The sequence below is a fragment of the Scyliorhinus canicula genome, chromosome 9, assembly GCF_902713615.1.
Source record: "Scyliorhinus canicula chromosome 9, sScyCan1.1, whole genome shotgun sequence".
NCBI lineage: Eukaryota > Metazoa > Chordata > Chondrichthyes > Carcharhiniformes > Scyliorhinidae > Scyliorhinus > Scyliorhinus canicula.
The window spans coordinates 143,635,110-143,652,022 of record NC_052154.1 but is presented as its reverse complement, the minus strand read 5'-3'; the positions used below and the strand labels follow the sequence as shown (position 1 = coordinate 143,652,022).

Below are 16,913 nucleotides of genomic sequence, written 5' to 3'. Positions count from 1 at the left end.
CTCTGTCTCTCTCTCTCCGCCCCCCCCCCCCCCCCTCAATTCATGTCCGGCACGCAATCCCCAATGTGCAACGCCAAACTCTTAGCCAACAATTTGGCATCCACATTCAACAGTGATATTGGCCGGAGGACACGTGTTGCTCCGGATCCTTATCTTTCTTCAGCATCAGAGATATTGAGGCCACATAGGAGGGAGCTCGCCCTTCTCTCTCGCCTCATTAAGTGCGCTCACCAGCAGGGGCCTAGGTCTCTCGAAAACGTTTTGTTAAATTCTACTGGAAAGCTGTCCGGCCTGGGGCGTTCCCTGCCTGCATTGCTCCCATTCCCTCCACCACCTCCACCAATCCAATGCGTGCTCCCAGCTCCTCTACCAGGCCCTGCTGCCCCCTGGGGAATTCCAACCGATTCATAAAGCTGCCTGTAGAACTCCTCAAACTCCCCATTCACCCGCACCAGGTCCAATTCCACTCCACCCTTCCTTCACCCTGCCAGTCTTCCTCGCCGCCTCTTGCTTCCTGAGCTGGTGGGCCAGCATCCGGCTAGCCTTCTCCCCATATTCCTACACTGCCCCCCTGGCCCTCTGCAACTGCCCCACTGCCTTCCTTGTGAACACCAGCCCAAACCCCATCTAGAGCTTCTGCCTCCTTCAACAATCCCGCCTCCAGCGCCTCCACGTACCTCCTGTCCACCCACATAATCTCGTCCACCAGCCTTGCCATTTCTGCTCGCTCCTCCTTCTCCCTGCGAGTCTGAATCGGTATAAACTTCCCCTAACCATTGCCTTGAGTGTCTCCCATAGCGTGGCAGCCGAGACCTCCCCAGTGTCGTTTAATTCCATGTACCCCCGGGTGGCTGCTCACACACCTCCCCCAGCACATCCAATCTCCACTGCAGATGCTGAGCACCTTGCCCCCCCCCTCCATCCCGATCCACTCGCAAGTCCACCCAATGTGGCGCGTGGTCTGAGACCACGATTGCTGAATACAGAGTCCACCACCTCCGCCAGCAACGACTTACCCACCACAGAAAAATCAATCTGCGCGTAGACCCTAGACACATAGGAGAATTATGAAAACTCCTTCGCCCTCTGCCTCCCAAACTTCCACAGGTCCATTCCCCCCATGCGCTCAATAAACCCCTACGCCACCGCCGACACTCTCCCCAACCTTGCACTCAACCGGTCTATCCCCGGATTAATGATCATATTAAAGTCTCCACTCCTAATCAGCTGGTGCGACTCCAGGTCCGGGATCTCCCCAAAGCTTGTCTCATAAACACATTGTCCCAATTTGGTGCAGAAACCATTACTAGGATCACTGGCAACCCCTCCAATTTCCCACTTACCATCACAAACCCCCCCCCCCACAAATCCACTACGATAAACCCCACCTCAGAAGTCACATGCGTATTGGCCAGCAACGCCACCCCACGCATCTTTATATCAAACCCCAAATGGAAAACTTGCCCTACCTACCCTTTCCTTAGTCTTGTCTGATGCCCAATCTTCAGATGTGTCTCTTGCAAGGAGGCCACATCCGCTTTCAAACTCTTCAGTCGCGCAAAGACACGCGACCACTTGACTGGCCTATTCATCCCCCTCGCGTTCCATGTGACCAGCCTGGTCAGAGAGCACACCCCCTCCCGGCCGCCGGCCCACCCCCAGATGTCCACCATCACTACCTCCCGTATACCACCTCAAACACATCTTGGTCAGCAGTCCCCCCACTTCCCCTTCCCCTAAATCCCCCTTCTGCTACATTAACCACCTGATCACCCCCCACTGCGCTCCCGTTAACTAGCCCCCGTCCAAGGCACCACAACCTCCTACCACCCACAGATTACCCTGCCCGCTCACCTTGCAATCAACAGTGCAACAATAAAAAAGAAAAACAATAAACCACAACAGTCTGAAAGGTGCACTCAGGCCCTCATCACCTTGAAACATCTCGGAGGAGAAGAGTTCCCCAACCACCAACCAAACAAACAAATACAAGAAAAACCTCACCAGGCTGGTGGAGCAAATGGAGGAGGAGTTTAAGAGGTGGGACATGCTGCCGCTGTCTTTGGCGGGTAGGGTGCAGTCAGTCAAGATGACGGTGCTCCCGAGGTTTCTGTTCCTGTTCCAGTGCCTCCCCATCCTTATCCCGAAGGCCTTTTTCAGGCGTGTTAACTGGAGCATTACGGGGTTTTGTGTGGGCACACGGGACTCCAAGGGTGAGACGGGTGTTCTTGGAGCGGGGCAGGGATGGGGGGGGGGGGGGCTGGCGTTGCCCAACCTCTGTGGGTATTATTGGGCTGCCGACGCAGCGATGGTGCGTAAGTGGGTAATGGACGGGGAGGGGGTGGCATGGAAGAGGCTGGAGATGGCATCCTGTGTGGGTACGAGCCTGGAAGCGCTTGCAACGGCGCCGCTGCCGCTCCCTCCGACGAGGTATACCACGAGCCCGGTGGTGGCAGCTACCCTCAAGATTTAGGGGCAATGGAGGCGGCACGGGGGGAGGTGGGGGCCTCGATGGGGTCCCCGATACGGGGGAACCACCGGTTTGTTCCGGGGAGAATTGATGGCGGGTTCCTGAGTTGGCACAGGGTAGGTGTCAGGAGGCTGGGGTACCTGTTCATAGACGGGAAGTTTGCGAGCCTGGGTGAGCTGGAAGGGAAGTTCAGGCTCCCCCCGGGGAGCACCTTTTGGTACATGCAAGTAAGGGCGTTTGTCAGGCGGCAGGTGGCGGGGTTCCCCCTGCTGCCGCCGCGTGGGGTCCAGGACAGGGTGCTCTCGGGGGTATGGGTTGGAGAGGGGAGGTTCTTGGAAGTGTACCAGGTGATGCAGGAGGTAGACGAGGCCTCGGTGGAGGAGCTGAAAGATAAATGGGAGGAGGAGCTGGGTGAGGAGATTGAGGAGGGGACGTGGGCGGATGCCCTAGAAAGGGTGAACTCCTCCTCTTCGTGTGCGAGGCTTAGCCTCATACAGTTTAAGGTGCTGCATAGGGCTCATATGACCGGGACAAGGATGAGCCGGTTTTTTGGGACCGAGGACAGGTGTATTAGGTGCTCAGGGAGCCCAGCAAACCATGTCCACATGTTCTGGGCATGCCCAGCGCTGGGGGAATTTTGGAAGGGTGTAGCAAGGACGGTATCGAGGGTGGTAGGATCCAGGGTCAATCCAGGCTGGGGACTCGCAATATTTGGGGTTTCAGTGGAGCCGGGGGTGCAGGAGGCGAGAGAGGCCGGTGTTCTGGCCTTTGCGTCCCTGGTGGCCCAGCGGAGGATTCTTCTTCAGTGGAAGGATGCGAGGCCCCCAAGCGTGGAGGCCTGGGTCAACGATATGGCGAGGTTTATTAAATTGGAGAGGGTGAAATTTGCCCAAAGGGGGTCAGTGCAGGGGTTTTTCAGGAGATGGCAACCATTCCTAGATCTCCTGGCAGAACGGTAAAAACAAAAGGTCAGCAGCAGCAGCAAACCGGCTGGAGGGGGGTTGTCTCTTTGTTTTTGTTTTGGGTTGAATATCTGTTTTTTGCCAATGACGGGCGTTAATTTATTGTTTCTCTTTTGTGTTTACGGTGGGGGAGGGTTCTGGTTTTTTTTTGTTCTTAGAATTTTCTGTTATTGTTTTATTTTTTGTGCAAATGTGAAAATTTGAATAAAAATTATTTTTAAAAAAAAATAAATAAATACAAGAATTACCAAAGAACAAGGAAAAAAAAGAAAACCGCATTCAACTCCATACCCCTCTTCCACAGTTCAATGTCCTCCTCCACCTGCCAGTCCATTGTCCCTCAAAAATTCCATTGCCTCCTCTGGAGTTCCAAAATAATGCTCTTTGTTATTGAACATCACCCAGACGCGAGCTGGGTACAGCATCCTGAACTTCACCCCCTTTTTAAAGAGGGCAGCCTTCACCCGGTTAAATCCAGTCCCCCTCTTCACCAAGTCTGGGCCCAGGTTCTGATACACTCGCAGCTTGCTCCCCTCCCAGTTGCATTTCCTCATCTGCGGCCTCCTCATTAGCACCCTGTGCGCTCGGTCGACGCCCCCTGTCCCATCAGCTTTTCCAGCATTCTGGCCACATACGTGGCAGCGTCCGCTCTCTCGATGCCTTCAGGCATCCATACAATTCTCAAGTTCAGCCTCCAGGAACGATTCTCAAGGTTCTCTACCTTCTCCTGTAGCCACTTCTGGGTCTCTCTCATTACTCCCACCTCGGCCATCAACGAAGTCAACTGCCCCTCCTGCTCCCCCACCACCTCCTCCACTTTCCGGTTAGCCTGGCCCTGCGACTCCTCGGTTGATTCCTGACTTCCAACAGGTCTACAGCCTTGGCTAGGTCCTCATGGGCCACTCTCTGCTGGCTGAATGTTTAATTTAAGTAGTCCACCAGTTGGTCCATCAACCATTGGATAGGCAGCACAGGCCCTGTACCCTCCGCCATCTTAAGCTGTGCCGCACGAAGATTCTCCTGCTCCAGCTGCTCCCTTCCTCTTGACCCATTTCTGGTCCCTGGATTGACCCACCAGTGGAGTCAGACTTCCCACTGGCAAGCTCCACATCCTTATCAGACACACATCCACCCTCCAAAATGGGGAGAAGGTCTGAAAAAAACAACCAAATGTGCAACCACTCACATCATTGCCGTCACCAATGACTTGTTCGCCAGGGCAAAGAGCAATGGGGAGAGCGAGCATCCCTGCCTTGTCCCATGCTGCAACCCAAAATACTCCGAACTGACACCATTGGTTCAGACACTCGCCTTCGGGATTTATACAGTAATCTGACCCAGTCCACAAACACCTGCCCAAACCCAAACCGCTCCATCACATCGAACAAGTATGTCCACTCTACCCTATCAAACGCCTTCTCTGGATCCATGGATGCCACCACTTCAACCTTACTCCCCCCTGCAGACATCATGATCACATCCAATTGCCTCCGTACATTCACCGACAGCTGACTGCCCTTTACAAACCCTGTCTTGTCTTCCCCCAATCATCCCCTGGCACACAACCCTCTAATCGCATCACCAGCACCTTTGCCAAAAGTTTTGTGTTAACATTCAGTAACAATATCGGCCGCTATGACCCACATTGCTGAGGGTTTTTATCCTTCTTTAGGTGAGATAGATGCCTGTGATAACATGGGGGAGGGGGGGACACTCGCCCTTCTCTAGCACCTCGTTATGCATCCCCATCAGCTGGGAACCCATCTGGACCCGGAGCCTTCCGGACTGCATCAGCACCACACAATTCATCACTTCTTGCAGCCCCAATAGGGCCCCCAGCCCTTCCACTCTCCTCTGCTTCACCTTCAGAAACTCGGGCTTCTCAAAAGAACACCTTCGGGCAGCACGGTGGCGCAGTGGGTTAGCCCTGCAGCCTCACAGCGCCAAGGTCCCAGGTTCGATCCCCGCTCTGGGTCACTGTCTGTGTGGAGTTTGCACATTCTCCCCGTGTTTGCGTGGGTTTCGCCCCCACAACCCAAAGATGTGCAAGCTAGGTGGATTGGCCACGCTAAATTGCCCCTTAATTGGAAAAAATTAATTGGGTACACTAAATTTATAAAAAAAAAAAAAAAAGAACACCTTCTACTCTTGTCCCATGCGGGAGGTTTCAACCGGTATAGTTTCCGGTAAAAGGCCTCAAGTACCCTGTTTGATTCCTTCAGCTCCGTTACCGCTTTGTCCCCCTCATCTGTCCTGTCTCCCTCACTGCTGCCTGCTTCCTCAGCTGGTGCGCAAGCAGCCTACTAGCATTTTTCTCCTATTCATATATTGCTGCCCTAGTCATACGCAGTTGCCTCACCACCATCCCCGTTGACATAAGTCCAAACTCCATTTGCAGCCTCTGTCACTCCTTAAGCAGCACCACCTCGGGCGCCGCTGAGTACTTCTGATCTGCCGCCAAAATGGCCTCCATCAGCCTCCCCCTCTCTGCCCTTCTCCTTGTGTACAACAACCCCCCCCCCCCCGACAGGCTTCAGTGACTCCCATACCATGCCAGTGGAGGCAACCCCATATTGTTCTGGTCCACATAGCTCCAAATGGCCCTCTCTATCTTCTCGCAGACTCCTTTATCAGCCAGTAGCCCCTCGTTCGTCCTGCACTGGGATCTCTGGGGGTCCACCCGCAAATCCACCCAGTGCGGCATGTGGCCTGACACCATGATCGCTGAATATTACGACCTGATCAGTCCCATCAATAGCACCTTGTCCATGACAAAAATGGTTAATCCGATAATACCCCTTATGTACATGTGAGAGAAATTAGAAGTCTCTCGCCCTAGGCCTTCTGAACCACCATGGGATCGCCCCACCCATTTACTCCATATCCCCAAATGCTCCCGAACCATCGCCAATAGCCTCCTGGGTCTGGGACATGATCGGTTCACCTTGGGGTCCAGCTCCATATTGTAGTTCCATTCCAGGATCAACCAGTCCTCATCCAGCTCCAGGATCTTAGCCAGAGCCTGCCTCATGAACTCCGCTTCGTCACAGTTTGGACATAAATGTTGTCCAACAGCACTGGGGCACTCTTGAGCCTCCTGCTTATCACAAATGTGTCCCCCCCCGATCCACCACAATCATTCCCACCGCAAATGCAACTCTCTCATGGATCAGCACTGCCACTCTTGTTTTCATGTCTAGCCCTCAGTGGAAGACCTGGCCCACCCAGCCTTTCCTCAGCCTTGTTTGATTCGCCACTTTCACATGGGTCTCTTGCAGAAATACTACATCCATCTTAGACTCCTTTAAACATGGGAACACGTGCAAACACTTAACAGGCCTATTTAGTCCCCAAACTTTCCAAGTCATCAACCGGGTAGCGCCCCCCCCCCCCAAATTAGCCATGCTTATTTTCTTTTTTTTTTTAAATTTAGAGTACCCAATTCATTTTATCCAATTAAGGGGCAATTTAGCGTGGCCAATCCACCTAACCTACACATCTTTGGGTTGTGGGGATGAAACCCACGCAAACACAGGGAGAATGTGCAAACTCCACGCAGACCCAGAGCTGGGATCGAACCTGGGACCTCGGCGCCGTGAGGCTGCAGGGCTAACCCACTGCGCCACCATGCTGCCCACAGCCATGCTTATTTTCTAACCAACTCACCGACGTTGTTGTTTCGTGCCCCCCTGGCCCCCACAAGGTAATCCACCTCCATCATTCCTCGCAAATCTGCACCACACCAGCTCCCTCCTCGTCAGCCCCCCTTCCCTCTCAAGCATTCCCTCCCCCATTTTCCCACCCAATCAATTCATAGCTAAAATAGAACTGCAGCCACGCTCCCTCCCCGCCCCATCACCATTTTACCCCTGCTTATCTTCCGTTAATTAGCCTCTCCGCTAGTATAGTGGCCCCCGCCCAAGCCCTCGCGTTCCCTGTCTCACCTTGAGACCGTCGTACCTGAAGCGTCACATCCCCACCTCCCCTCCCACACCTCTCCTCCCGTGCAAACTCAAAAACAAAACATCCATCTCCCAACATTAGAAAGTAGAGTAGGAATATCAACCATATTGGCATCAACTCAGTCCCAAGTCTCCAATCCTGCAGACCCAGAAAAACTTGCTCGCCTCTTCCGGCGTGTCCATAGAGAACTCCTGATTTTGGTACGTGACCCCCAGACGAGCCGGGTACTATACTCCAAATTACACATCTTCATGGTACAGGTCTGCTTTAAGCCTATCAAACCTGATCCTTTGTTTGGCCAGCTCCACACCCAAATCTGGGAGGATGATCTCATTTACTGGAACGAAGAACAAAGAAAAGTACAGCACAGGAACAGGCCCTTCGGCTCGCCAAGCCTGCGCCAACCATGATGTCCGTCTAAACTAAAATCTTCTACACTTCCGGGGTCCGTATCCCTCTATTCCCATCCTATTCATGTATTTGTCAAGATGCCCCTTAAACGTCACCATCGTCCCTGCTTCCACCACCTCCTCTGGCAGCGAGTTCCAGGCACCCACTACCCTCGGTGTAAAAAAAAAACTTGCCTCGTATATCTCCTCTAAGCCTTGCCCCTCGCACCTTAAACCTATGCCCCTAGTAATTGACCCCTCTACCCTGGGAAAAAGTCTCTGACTATCCACCTTGTCCATGCACCTCATAATTTTGTAGACATCTACCAGATCACCCCTCAACCTCCATCGTTCCAGTGAGAACAAACTGGGTTTATTCAACCTCTCCTCATAGCTAATGCCCTCCATACCAGGCAACATCCTGGTAAATCTCTTCTGCACCCTCTCTAAAGCCTCCACATCCTTCTGGTAGTGTGGTAACCAGAATTGAACACTATACTCCAAGTGTGGCCTAACTAAGGTTCTATACAGCTGCAACATGACTTGCCAATTCTCATACTCAATGCCCTGGACAATGAAGGCAAGCATGCCGTATGCCTTCTTGACTACCTTCTCCACCCGTGTTGCCCCTTTCAGTGACCTGTGGACCTAGACCTCTCTGACTGTCAATACTCTTGAGGGTTTGACCATTCACTGTATGTTCCCTACCTGTATTAGACCTTCCAAAATGCATCCTCCCATTCTTCTGGATTAAACTCCATCTGCCATTTCTCCACCCAAGTCGCCAAACGATCTAAATCCTGCTGTATCCCTGTATCCTCTGACGGTCCTCATCGCTATCCGCAATTCCACGCTTTATGTCGTCCGCAAACTTACTAATCAGACCAGTTACATTTTCCTCCAAATCATTTATATATACCACGAACAGCAAAGGTCCGAGCACTGATCCCTGCAGAACACCACTAGTCACAGCCCTCCAATCAGAAAAGCACCCTTCCATTGCTACTCTCTGACTTCTATGACCTAGCCAGTTCTGTATCTATCTTGCCAGTTCACCTCTGATCCTGTGTGACTTAACCTTTTGTACCAGTCTGCCATGAGGGACCTTGTCAAAGGCCTTACTGAAGTCCATATAGACAACATCCACTGCCATACTTGCATCAATCATTTTTGTGACCTCCTCAAAAAAACTCTTATCAAGTTAGTGAGACACGACCTCCCCTTCACAAAACTGTGCTGCCTCTCGCTAATACGCCCACTTGCTTCCAAATGGGAGTAGATCCTGTCTCAAAAGAATTCTCTCCAGTAATTTCCCTACCACTGACGTAAGGCTCACCGGCCTGTAGTTCCCTGGATTATCCTTGCTATCCTTCTTAAACAAAGGAACAACATTGGCTATTCTCCAGTCCTCCGGGACATCACCTGAAGACAGTGAAGATCCAAAGATTTCTGTCAAGGTCTCAGCAATTTCCTCTCTTGCCTCCTTCAGTATTTCTGGGGTAGATCCCATCAGGCCTGGGGACTTATCTACCTTAATATTTTTCAAGACGCCCAGCACCTCATCTTTTTGGATCTCAGTGTGACCCAGGCTATCTACACACCCTTCTCCAGACTCAACATCCACCAATTCATTGTCTTTGGTGAATACTGATGCAAAGTATTCATTTAGTACCGTGCCCATTTCCTCTGGCTCCACACATCGATTCTCTCCCTTGTCCTTCATTGGGCCAACCCTTTCCCTGGCTACCCTCTTGCTTTTTATGTACGTGTAAAAAGCCTTGGGTTTTTCCTTCACCCTATTTGCCTATTACTTTTCATGACCCCTTTAAGGCCTCCTAACTCCTTGCTTAAGTTCCTGCCTTCTTTCCTTATATTCCACTCGGGCTTCGTCTGTTCCCAGCCTTCTAGCCCTGACAAATGCCTCCTTTTTCTTTTTGACGAGGCCTACAATATCTCTTATTATACAAGGTTCCCGAAATTTATCCTATTTATCCTCCTTCCTCACAGGAACATGCCGGTCCTGAACTCTTTTCAACTGACATTTGAAAGCCCCCCACATGTCAGATGTTGGTTTACCCTCAAACATCAGCCCCCAATCTATATTCTTCAGTTCCCGCCTAATATTGTTAGAATTAGCCTTCCCCCAATTTAGCACATTCACCCTAGGACCACTCTTATCCTTGTCCACCAGCACTTTAAAACTTACTGAATTGTTGTCACTGTTCCTGAAATGCTCCCCAACTGAAACTTCTACCACCTGGCTGGGCTCATTCCCCAATATCAGGTCCAGTATAGCCCCTTCCCTAGTTGGACTACCTACATATTGATTTAAGAAGCCCTCCTGGATGCTCCTTGCAAACTCTGTCCCGTCCAAGCCCCTAGCACTAAGTGAGTCCCAGTCAATATTGGGGAAGTTAAAGTCTCCCATCACAACAACCTTGTTGCTTTTACTCCTTTCCAAAATCTGTTTACCTATCTGCTCCTCTATCTCCCGCTGGCTGTTGGGTGGCCTGGAGTAAATCCCCAACATTGTGACTGCACCCTTCTTATTCCTGATCTCTACCCATATCGCGGTGCCTCTCCAGTTTAGATGCAACCCGTCCTTCTTATACAGGTCACATCTATCCCGAAAGCGCTCCCAGTGGTCCAGATAACTGAAACCCTCCCTCCTACACCAGCTGTTTAGCCACGTGTTTAGCTGCTCTATCTTCCTATTTCTATCCTCACTGGCATGTGGCACAGGGAGTAATCTCGAGATTGCAACCCTAGAGGTCCTGTCTTTTAACTTTCTGCCTCGCTCCCTGAACTCCTGCTGCAGGACCTCATCCCCCTTCCTGCCTATGTTGTTGGTACCAATATGTACCAACACCTCTGCCTGTTTGCCCTCCCTCTTCAGGATACCCGCTACCGTTCTGAGACATCCTGGACCCTGGTACCAGGGAGGCAACATACCATCCTGTCTCTTTCACGTCCACAGAAGTGCCTATCTGTGCCCCTGACTATAAAGTCCCCAACAACTATTGCTCTTCTGCGCTTTGACCCTCCCTGCTGAACATCAGAGCCAGCCATGGTGCCACTGCTCTGGCTGCTGCTGTTTTCCCCTGATAGGCTATTCCCCCCAACAGTATCCAAAGCGGTATACCTGTTCGAGAGGGGGAAAACCACAGGGGATTCCTGCATTGACTGCCTGCCACTTCTGGTGGTCACCCATCTCTCTGCCTGCACCTTGGGTGTGACCACATCTCTATAACTCCTATCTATGGCGCTTTCCGCCACCTACAAGCACCTAAGTGCATCCAATTCCTGCTCCAACCGAACCACGCGGTCCATGAGGAGCTGCCACTGGTTACATTTGCTGCAGATGTCGTCGGCCGGAACGCTGGAAGTGTCACAGATCTGCCACATCCCGCAATTGGAGCACTGCACCCCGCTGAGTGACATTTAATTAATTTGAAATAAACATTTGAATTATTGTTAGATTGAGTTACAATTAACTATATGGCCCTGACGCTAGGTTTTTACTGTAAAATTTATTGCTAAATACCAATCTCTGCCCTCGCACTTAGTTACTCCACTATCTAGTTAATCAATTAGATTTGTATTGCAATATTTTTTTTTCAAATTTAAAAGATTCCCAACCAACCAACCAACCAGGTCACAGCTTTACTGTCATGTCACTTCAGTTTTCCCCCCTCCACACAATTTGAAACGGTAATAAAATCGCTTACCTTCCTGGGATGCACTCTGGATCTCTCCCTACAGATTAACAGTCACAAGCCAGAAGAAAGAAAACAAAACGATTGAGGAAAAAGTACCTCCTCCCACTCTGCACCGAATTACCTCACTGCACCAAATTACCAAGTTCCAATCCCGACTCTGGCTGCCTCTCACTCAGGGTGTCTCGACTTCACCATGTGCAAAGGTCATCGTGGAGAAAAGCTTAATCCACACTTGGAAATTGGGAGTGTGGGGGAGAGCAGGAGGGAAAGATAAAGAGAGAAAAAGAGATAACTACTGTGAGGATCCAATACAATCACACAAAGAGAACTCCTGTTGCATGCAGTCACCATGCCTTAAATTAAAACCCCTCCTTCAAATGTCCTCAATTAATTCAGATAATTTTAGGAATACAATTATGCCTATTAAACAGCATACTTGGTTTCCAACCAACAGTATTAGTGGGTGGAAATTACTTTACAGAGATTTTTCTGATCTAAAAACATTTTGTTGACAAAGCGAAATTATATTTTTGAAGATGTCCGATGAAAATTTGACTAAATAGATGTTAGCAACTTTCCATAACAAACCAGAATAAAGTATGCACACAAATGTATGGGGTTCCCCTAATAACAGAAACACAGATCATGCTGCATCTGCAGTTAGGAACTATAATTTCCTTCAGAATGATTTTATGAAGCAAATCCACACAATAACGGTAATTACTGACCATCATTGCAAAGCACAGGGAATATTGATTCAATAAGCTATTAAACGTCATTTAGAAAATGTGAAAAAGGAAATAAAAATATATTTTTTTTTTAAATGCCACTTGAAACTAAGTCGAGCATGTTTATAGATTCATATTTTGAGGCCATTGTTAGTGCTGCCAAATCCCAACATGCAGATCCTCTGGGCTGGTGGTGTTGGAAGACTGTAAAAGTGGTTTAAACACACCTTATGTGGATAATGCCTTCAGTTTTAATATCACTTGTAAACCAGATTTCTTACCAATATTAACAGAACAGAGAGGAAACTGAAATCTAAATAGTAATGAGAATTATGACCAGATTTACTGATTGTACAAATTGAGGCACAATGCACACACCCTCAAGCACTGACGACCCCCCCCCCCCCCCCCCCCCCCCCCCAAAAGTCTGTCCAGCATCTACAAGGCACAAGTCAGGGGTGTTATGGGTAATGGAACACTGCCCACTTGCCTGGATGAGTGCAGCTCCAACAACACTCAAGAAACTCAATACCATCCAGGACAAAGCAACCTGCTTGATTGCTCCTCCTCCCACAAACATTCAAACCCTCCACCACCGACAAACAGTGGCAGCCACGTGTACCATCTAAAAATGCATTGCAGTATCTCGCCAAGGTTCCTTAGACGGCACCTTCCAAACCCACAACCACTACCATCTAGAAGGACAAGAGCAGCAGATATCTGGGAACCCCACCACCTGGAGTTTCCCTACAAGTCACTCACCACCCTGACCTGAAAATATATCGCCGCTCCTTCACTGTCACTGGGGTAAAATCCTGAAACTTCCTCCCTAACAGCACAGTGGATGTACATACCACTTCAAGAACTTCAGCAGTTCAAGAAGTCAACTCACCATCACCTTCTGAAGGGCAACTAGGGATGGGCAATAAATGCTGGCCTAACCAGTGTTGCCAACATGCTGTAAATGAATTTTTAAAAACTTGATCCACCTGGAGAGTTGCTGCAACATTAAAAAGAGATGCTACTCCAAGTACCTAGTGGCTCCCTGCATCAGGCTGAAGTTGGTCTTTTGAATTTGAAAGTAAGAAAGGAAGATACCAGTGGCAGTATACTGAAATCGCAGGTTCAGAAATCTGCCATTTGGTGGAAATTTCTCATCCCTGATATTGTTTCATGAATAACTCAATTTAATTTCTACCCTGCCCCCTTCACCTCGGCACCAAAAATATTGCCTCATGGTTTCACTGGCCCTGCCTTCATACAATGTATTCCAGATCATCAAATTACTTAAACCTGTCCTCTGGTTATCAATCCTCAAACATTTTCTGTTTGCCTCCATCTTCACTAAAGAAGAGTGCCAATATAGCAGTAAAGGAGGAGGCAGAAGCAACATTGAATAGGATAAAACTAGTGAAAAAGAGGGGGTACTTCAAAGCTTGTCAGTCTTCCTAATTTACAATTTGTCTGGTCTAGATCCGATGCATCCTAGGTTGCTGAAGGAAGTAAGGACAGAAATTGCAGATGTTCTGGCTATAGTCTTACAATTGCCACTGGGTATGGGGGTGGTGCCAGAGGATTGTAAATGTCGCACCCCTTTTCAACAAGTATAGAGGGATATACCTGGAAACTACAGACCAGTCAGGTGAATGTTAGTGATGGAGAAACTTTGAGACAATAATCCAGGATAAAATCAACTGGCATTTGGAAAAGTATAGGTTCTTGAATGAAAGTCAGTATTTGTTAAAGGTCAAATTCTTTGAAGTAACAGATTTGATTAAGGTAGTGTGATTATTATATGGAATGAGTAATGTATATATGGAGAAGTGTGAAATTATATCTTTTTGTTAAGAAGAATGAGAAGAGGCAATATAAACTAGCTTGTACAATTTTAGAGGAGCTACAGGAAAAGAGAAACTTGGGGGGGGGTTGTCTTCACAATATTTTGAAGATGGCAGGCCAAGTTGAGAAGGCTGTTGAAAAACGCCGTTGGAATCCTTGGCTTCAGAAAGAAGGTAGAAAAGCAAGGACGTCTGTGCTAAAAGCTTTATAGATAACCCGTAGACTTCAGATCGAGTATAGTATCCAATTCTGAGCACCGTATGTAGGAATGACATCAAAGTCTTGGGAGAGAGTATGGAGGATATTTATTAAAATGTTACCAGGGGTGAGGGCTTTCGAGAACCTGGGATTGTAAGGATAAAGGAATCACAATTTGTATTGGCCACTGGAGAACACCAAGAGAGGAGCTCAAATCACACAATGCTGATCTCATATAGTAGTTTTGAAAAATGGAGAGAAAAGATTAAATAAAACTTGATGTTGCTAATATTGTCCATCTACCCCTCCTTTCTTTTCAGGCATTACAACCGATATAACTACAATTCTGACAGCATTCTTTGGCACTGTGTTATTTTTAATTCTGTTGGTGTTCTTTATCTGGTATTACTGCAAGCAGCGGAGATACAAAGATCGAAGTAACACCAGGTAAGTTTCCACACTACGTTGTTCTTTAACTTTGGTGTAGATGTTCTTTAACTTTTGTATAGATGTGCAATGTCTATTTGAAAACCAAAAAAGGGAAAAAATTAAAATTTTATGACGGTCTTGGTGTAGATGCGATACCCATACATGTTTCAGAATATTGAAGTGTTCTAATGGGTGAACCCACTATGAAATGTGAAATGTTAATGCTCAGATAAATGAATGGTGGCCTGGACTGTGCCTCTAATTCTCAACTATCCAGCTTCTCCATTCTTCCTTCTCGAAACAAAATATTAGTATCTTGGAGCAAAATCTGGGAGTGCACAACAATCTACACAGCCATCATGATAAAGTGCCCATTTTCTGTGGTCATCATTTTATGATAAGAATATTGAACCTCTGAAGTGTTCCACCAGATACACTACCCGATAGATCCATACCGGGTTCCTTCTCTGGTCGGTGCCTTATTGGCCAAACTTTTAGACAATGGTTACTAGAGTTCCCCCGCTCCTCAGCGGGGATCTTGTACTCCACGAGGACCACAGGGAAGATAATCATTCCCACCCTGTAAGTCCCATGCGGGATATTACATTCATTCCCCCTAAATTCCAAAGATGCCCTTGATGACTGATGATGATGAGGAAGAGCAGGTGGAGAACATCTGACTATCCTTGGTTCCAGAAAATCATCGTCTACCTGATCAGCTGGATCAGCCAGCATATACCTCGCAGGTGAGCGTTGCCTATGACAGGAACGTCAGGGGATAGGCTGGACTGTTGAATCGGCATCTGAGACCTCGGACCTCTGCGTCTCCATTTCAGAATCTGAGATACAACATTGGGCAGGTCAGCATCGAGATAGACTGGGGGCGATGTTGCTCGGCACAACATCGAGGGCCGAAGGGCCTGTTCTGTGCTGTACTGTTCTATGTTCTATGTTATACAAGGTTGGTTCAGCAATGGAGTCAGAATATACAGGACCACTTTCTTCCGAGGACCCGAGAGAGAGAGAGAGAGAGAGAGAGAGAGAGAGAGAGAGAGAGAGTAACCGCCATCAGCGAATGGCATCTCATCAGTTGCCCTTGCACTTGATAAGAGATCGATTCTGTTTGACGGACGGCAATCCCAGAGAGTCAGCGAGTACTGTTGTTGAAGTTATGAAAGAACACCGCGTCGTCAGGTGCAAAGTGTCCAAGTGGTTCAAAGTCGGCCTCTCCGAGACTTCGCACCTAGAGTCACAGTGTTCATTCATTTTTTTTTAAAATTTAGAGTAGCCAATTTATTTTTTCCAATTAAGGGGCAATTTAGTGTGGCCAATCCACCTAGCCTGCACATCTTTGCGTTGTGGGGGCGAAACCCACGCAAATATGGGGAGAATGTGCAAACTCCACACGGACAGTGACCCGGGGCCGGGATCGAACCTGTGACCTCGGCGCCGTGAGGCAGCAGGGCTAACCCACTGCGCCACCGTGCTGCCCTGCAGTGTTCGTTCATAACTTCAACGATGTTGAACTGGACAACGACCATGCAAATCTTGGTTATGTCGCGCCGATGTCCGGGCAAATCAGACTCGGTCAGGTGTGAAGTCTACGGCTCATTAACATCTCGGAGGGGACCACCTGAATTACTGCATGCGACGTGCCATCCTGGTGTCCATCGAACTCCAAGTCTTGTTTTGTTAGCTCCCATTTAGTCGTCTGCACGACCCCCTCCGCCAAGCCATTTGATGTTGGATGGTATGGGGCAGTGCAGACATGACGAATGCTGTTACTTTTCACAAAAACAGCAAATTCTTTGACCATAAAAGAATTTATTCGTTATCCGTTACAAGCACCTCCGGGATCCCATGCGTGGAAAAAGAAATGTTGCTCGGGAGGTGATTGTTGCCACCTTGTGCACCTGCAGCCACTTGGGGTGGGCCTCAAATCCTGAATTGTACTGACGAAATTTGTGTCCCCACAGACGCCCCGGCCACTCTAAAGGGTGCAGGGTGCTTCTGGTGCTCTTGACGGATGGAGCATTGTTGGACCAACGTCTCTATCAGTGTCCGGACTGGTCACCAGACATATTTTCCCACCAGCATCTTCATTTTGGACATTCCAGGGTGCCTGGTGTGAAGGTCCATCAACATGGTTGCCTGGCCCTTTGCCGGATCTCCAGCCCTCGTGCCTGACAAGACAATACCATCTTCCACGGTCAGCT

The 16,913-nt window shown here is 48.9% G+C and overlaps 1 protein-coding gene across 1 annotated transcript in view; it reads left to right on the top strand.

The window, feature by feature from the left end:
• Window positions 1-16,913, top strand: part of LOC119970942 — an 89,033-nt gene that overhangs the window by 53,626 nt on the left and 18,494 nt on the right. Inside the window, exon 6 of the mRNA XM_038806053.1 lies at window positions 14,687-14,715. Coding sequence (XP_038661981.1) covers window positions 14,687-14,715 — 29 coding nt within the window. The remainder of the gene's footprint in view (window positions 1-14,686; window positions 14,716-16,913) is intronic.